Raw genomic sequence first — 5,061 nt, 5'->3', positions numbered from 1 at the left:
CTCACCCATTCCTGCGCCCCACCCCTCAACCCCCCTGCCCTGCTCTCACTCTCTGCGAGGGGGACTGCAGCTCAGGGGCTCAGCATGGTCTCCACCACCATCCCCTGCCCCTGTCCCAGCAGCCACCACCAGCACCTAAGACAAACAACGTTTTATTGACAACTCCACAACACTTTTTTTTTTTCCTCCCCTTCAGTTAAAATTGCTATTTATGTACATGGAGCTCCCCTGACAGAGAGCACCCAGCTATTTACAGGCTATTTACAGAGACAGGGCTAACAGCTCTTCAGTTTCTCCTCCAGCTTGAGCATGTCCATGGGGGTGACTTTGGCAACCTCAAAGAAGACCCTAGAAGGAACCACACTGGCTTAGAGCTCAGCCACGGCCCTCACACCCATCCACCAGGACCCCCAGCCCCCAGGAGTGCACGCTGGTGGTGCTGTCCTCTGCGGAGGGGTCGGGCCCGAGGCAGAGCCCCGTGCCACTCACCTGTGGGAGTACTTGGTGCGCACAGCCTTCAGCTTGTCACGGGGCTGGTACGTGAGCAGGAAGTTCAGTCTCTTCACCAGGGGGTGCAGGTCCTGGGAGCGGTACCCGCTGTAGTACTCCAGCGTGGGGGTCTGCACGGGGATAGCAGGGCAGAGACAAATCCTTTCAGTGACAGTACAGCCACCATCTTCCCTCTCCAGCCACCCAAAACCGAGCATAGCCCCAGAGCATCACCCCCGCAGCCAGCCCGCCCGCTCCTGTGCCCCTGTGATGCCAGGGGGGTACAGAAGGTTGGGCAGGCGCTTACCCAGCCGCCGAGGTTCTTCATGGTGAGTGCGAGCAGCAGGCAGCTGGCAGCCAGCCTGGAGGGGCTCTCCCGGGCGTAGTCGTACTCCTGCAGGGTCATCTCGCAGAGGAAGCGGGCCAGCGTCAGCGTCTCCATGCTGGCACGGGCACACTGCAGCCAGGCGGGCAGGACAGCTCAGCCTTCAGAACAGCACCCTCCCAACCCAACCTCTGTGGGCTCTGGAGTGCTGCCCCTGGGGCACAGACCACACACACCCGGCTGCAGTGCTGGGGTTTACACCCCCAGCCTTGAATGAGGGTGGGCATATGGGTGATGTCCACAACCAGGCAGTAGAGACCTTCCTGATAGGTCTTCACCCAGGGTCTGGCCAGTGTTGGGTGGGAACCAGTTAGGAGATCACCACCAGGTGCCCCCACCTTCAGCATTAACATCAGGTGTCCCACCTCCAAGTTAACAGCACAACAGCTGGCTCTCCCTGCGGTGGTTTTGGGGGTGGAGCTTACCTACACAGTGAATATACTACACAGGATTTCCAGTTACTGGAAGGACCCCCCCAGCTGCCCATTGTGGGCAGAACCCCCAGCAATGGTGGGACATCAATATGGCCAGGAGGAGAGGGAGGAAAATATCCATAATTAGGGCACCAGTTTGTGGTCATGGCTACACAACTGGAATTGGACTGGTCGCCTGGTTCCTCGGCCAGTTCACTCCCATCTTCAATTTGTCTTGCACTTTGAGTGAATATATCACCCTCTTCATTCCTCTGGTGGTTGGCCACCTCACGTGTGATTTAAAACCAGAGGTGGGGCGGGGGAATCTGGCTGATGTGCTGTCTGTTGACAATGACATCCTTCCTACTGGGAAGTACGGTCAGCAAAAGACCAGCCTGCCACAGACTAGCACCCTCAGCCCTGTTGGGGGAGCCTGGCCAAACCCTCTTTGATGCCTCCCAGGGCCCCGGGGACACACATCACCACCCCAGGGATTGCCCCTGAAGACACCTCAACACCAGCCCACTCTCCTGCAGCACCCACCTTGGCAAAGCGCCGGAGGAAGCGGTATGCGACGGGGATGTTGATGTCGAAGTTGAGGGTGTTGAGGATGCTCATCTCCATGGCAATGAGCTCTTCCCGCTTGTAGGCGTCGTCACAGATGTAGAGGAAGTCATCCACACATGGTGGGCACCGCTCCTGCCAGGGCACAACTGCTCAGCACCCTGACAGGGGCTCATCCTGGCAACATTCAGGAAATCCTACCAGACCGCAGGCCCTGTAAGGGCTCGTGTCCTGCAAGACCCTGAAAGGTCATTAACATAATGACCAAGGACAAAGGACATTAACATAACATCCAGTGGGGCCTGTGCACTGCCTGCACTGCCCCAGCCCTTGGCTCTTTAGCTCCAAGCCTGGCTTGCATGAGGTGAACTTGGGTGCCCTGGTGGTCTCTGCAGAGCAGAGGAGCACCAGGTCTCCAGTGACACCAGCAGTCAGGACCCAGCCCACGGGGGCTGGATTTGCAGCCCCTGGGAGAGGAAGTGCTAACCCGAGGACAGACACGCCAGTCCAGCAACTCGGGGCACTGGCCTGCCACTGCAGAGATCTGGCCTTCTCCAAAAACCCATGGGGAGCAAAGAGGCACAGCCCCCTCTGCCCCAGCACCCCAAGACAAAGCACAAGGAGTCACCTCAAATTTGGAGGCGATGAGGATGGCAGTGGAGCCGATAAGCTGCAGCTTGTCCCTCATGCTCACCACCTCTGCCAGGTAGTGGTCCACCAGCTTCACAGCCAGGTACAGTGTCTCATGATTCAGCTCAAAGTTCTCCTGTACAGATACGGGTGGGGGAGCAGGAGAGGGTGTCAGGCAGAAGCTAGCCCTGCCTAGCCCCCCCAGGTTCCCTCACAGCAGCCAGAGGTGCCCACGGGGCCGGGCTTGGAGGGAATGGTGCAGGCCCGTCGACAGCCTGGGGAGGGGGAAGGTCGGCTTTGGACTGGGGACACTGCAGGAGCCTCTGCCAGAATATTGAGGCCACACACACCAGAGGAGGGTGGAGCATGTACTGCAGGAGGCCATGCCCCCTCCCCACACCCACATACCTGCACCTCCACCATCCAGTCCACCAGGATGGCACGCATGTCCCCGCTGATGTCTGGCTGCTTCTCCATGTAGTCAGGGAGCAAGAATTTCTCCTGCCAAGGCACCAGCTGTCAGGGACTCATTGGACACCATCACCCTCAAATGAGCCTTATCCCACCCCATGCAGCCCTCTGCCAGGTGCTCAGAGCCTCTGGGCAGCGGGTGGCCCTGCCCACACAGTCACCCCTTCCTCAGACAGGACTGCCAAGCCCTGGCCAGGTGTCACCCACCTCTCTTCCCCGCATGTATTCAAAGATCTCCTTGGCATACTCTGCATTGGCATAGGGGTCACCCAGCTGCTCCTTGTCTATGTCCTCCACTGCTGGTACCTGCTGGGATGAAGGAGACCCCAAGCTCTGTGGGTGCTGGTTACCCCTTCAGAGCGAGGCTGCTGCCCCTTGGCACCCACGTTCCCCCCTGCCCTCACCACCCTGTTCTTTCCCATGGGAGATCTTCTGAAGGAAGAAGGTTGGGAAGTTTACACCCCTTCCCAGCTTCCCATCACACTGGCACGAGTACCCTGAGGTCCCAAGCACTGCCTGGTGCCCAGGTATCACCAGTGGCAGCCACAGATCAGCACTGTCAGGTTGGGAATGTGGGCCAGGCTGCAGCTCTCTCCTCAGAGGGATTCTGTACCTGCACAGGCACCAGCTCCTTGGGCACAGGATCCTCTTTGGGCTCTGCAGGAGCCTCTGTTGGGGGAGTTTTCTTCATTGACCTAGAAAGGACAGGAGTGTAAATCATTGGTGGGAGGAGTGTGTAAATCACTGCTGCTTCAGGAAGGGGCTAAACCACCCCACCCCTAAAACATCCCCACTGTGACTCTCAGAGTCATTTAGGTTAGAAAAGACCTTTAAGATCATTGAGTCCAACTGTTAACCCAGCACTTCCAGGTCCACCAGTAAACCGTGTCCCCAAGGGCCACATCTTTTAAAGACCTCACGGGATGGTGACACCACCACTCTCCTGGGCAACCTGTTCCAATGCTTGTCAACCCTTTTAGTGAAGAAGTTTTCCCCAATATCCAACCTAAACCTCCACTGGCACAACTTCAGGTCATCTTATCTACTGTCTGCCCTTTCCATCTGGCTCATGGTCTCCCTCACCCAAAGGAAGCCTCCACCACTGCTTGTTTTTCCCTGTGGGACAGGTTTGCAGGTGCTAGCCCTGCAGCATTCCCCCCACCCTAGTCCCTGTCCACATCTCTCCTGGCTACTCACTTTTTCAGGTTGATCTCATTGTTCTTAGCCACCCCTAGGGCGGCATGGGCCTTCTGTGCCTTGTGTGGTGCCACTTTCACAGCTTCCTTCTTTCCTGCCACCACCTGGTTCTTGTGAGCCTGTTTGGGTCAGAATGGGGGTATAGAGATGGGTGCACAGACCTCTCCTCCTGCTGAGAGGGCATGGAACACCCCCCCAACTCTGGGTGCTGGTGGGGATGCCCAGCTCCACTCCCACGGGGGGGCTCACAGTCGGCACAAACGCCACTCTCACTGCAGAAGCACTCACATTGGTGATGTCCCCAAACGCTGACCTCTTCTTGGGCCCACCCTGCGGAGAGGATGGAGACCTCTTGGCCTGAGAGCTCTCCTCCTGCAACAGAGGTTGTTAGAAGATTAGGGTTAGGGTTACCCCACAGGAGCCTTTCACAGCCTTTGCTCAGCTCAGAACTCACCTTCTCAGCGTTGGCATTCCCTGCAGCAGGGCCCACCTTGCCCACACGGGGCTGCTTGGTGCTCAGCATCTTGGTGTTGCGTGGCAATGGCATCCTGTCCCTTGGCCTGTGAGCAAGCTGGGAGCAGAGGAGGCGTGATGTGGGCAGCTGCCCACCCCAGGGACCCCCTCAAGGCCCGGGGGCAGAGCCGTATGGTGCTTGTCCCTCCCGCCGGGGTAGTGCACCAGGGACAAATCCCAACCTCCTCCCTAAGCATAGGAGGTAGAAGGTGCCCCGAGACAACCCCAGGGAGAGCGCAGGGAAGGGCTTGTGTGCTCCTCCCAGGAGACCAGCGGGGACACGGAGCCCTACCATCCACACCAAAAGCACCCTGCTGGGAGCATGGGATGGGGCCAGTCCCCACCCCCTTGCACCCCGGGGAAGGAAACAAAAGCTCTCACCCCCTTACCTCCCCCCGA

General features: G+C 58.4%; 1 protein-coding gene across 1 annotated transcript; it reads right to left on the bottom strand.

Annotated features, from left to right (window-relative positions):
* Positions 1-275: 275 nt before the first annotated feature.
* On the bottom strand, positions 276-4,696 carry CCNB3 (cyclin B3). Its single transcript, XM_008950070.1, has 11 exons — positions 4,604-4,696; positions 4,438-4,521; positions 4,150-4,268; positions 3,542-3,647; positions 3,160-3,261; positions 2,890-2,982; positions 2,480-2,617; positions 1,831-1,986; positions 797-946; positions 490-620; positions 276-348 (listed from the first exon to the last, which is right to left on the bottom strand). Exons 1-11 carry the CDS (start codon positions 4,694-4,696, stop codon positions 276-278), a joined length of 1,245 nt encoding a protein of 414 aa, XP_008948318.1.
* Between the last annotated feature and the right edge of the window lie 365 nt (positions 4,697-5,061).

The sequence above is a fragment of the Merops nubicus genome, unplaced genomic scaffold (genome assembly GCF_000691845.1).
Source record: "Merops nubicus isolate BGI_N331 unplaced genomic scaffold, ASM69184v1 scaffold32401, whole genome shotgun sequence".
Lineage (NCBI taxonomy): Eukaryota > Metazoa > Chordata > Aves > Coraciiformes > Meropidae > Merops > Merops nubicus.
This window is presented reverse-complemented; position numbering and strand designations above follow the sequence as displayed.

Bases quoted from the DNA above. Each gene is read 5' to 3' on its own strand.
- CCNB3 (XM_008950070.1), bottom strand. From the start codon at position 4,696: ATGCCATTGCCACGCAACACCAAGATGCTGAGCACCAAGCAGCCCCGT. The intron at 3,262-3,541 runs GCTGCAGCCTGG...CCTTCATCCCAG, and splicing joins AGAATCCCTCTGAGGAGAGA to CAGGTACCAGCAGTGGAGGA. The intron at 2,618-2,889 runs GTATGTGGGTGT...GTATCTGTACAG, and splicing joins ACTGGATGGTGGAGGTGCAG to GAGAACTTTGAGCTGAATCA.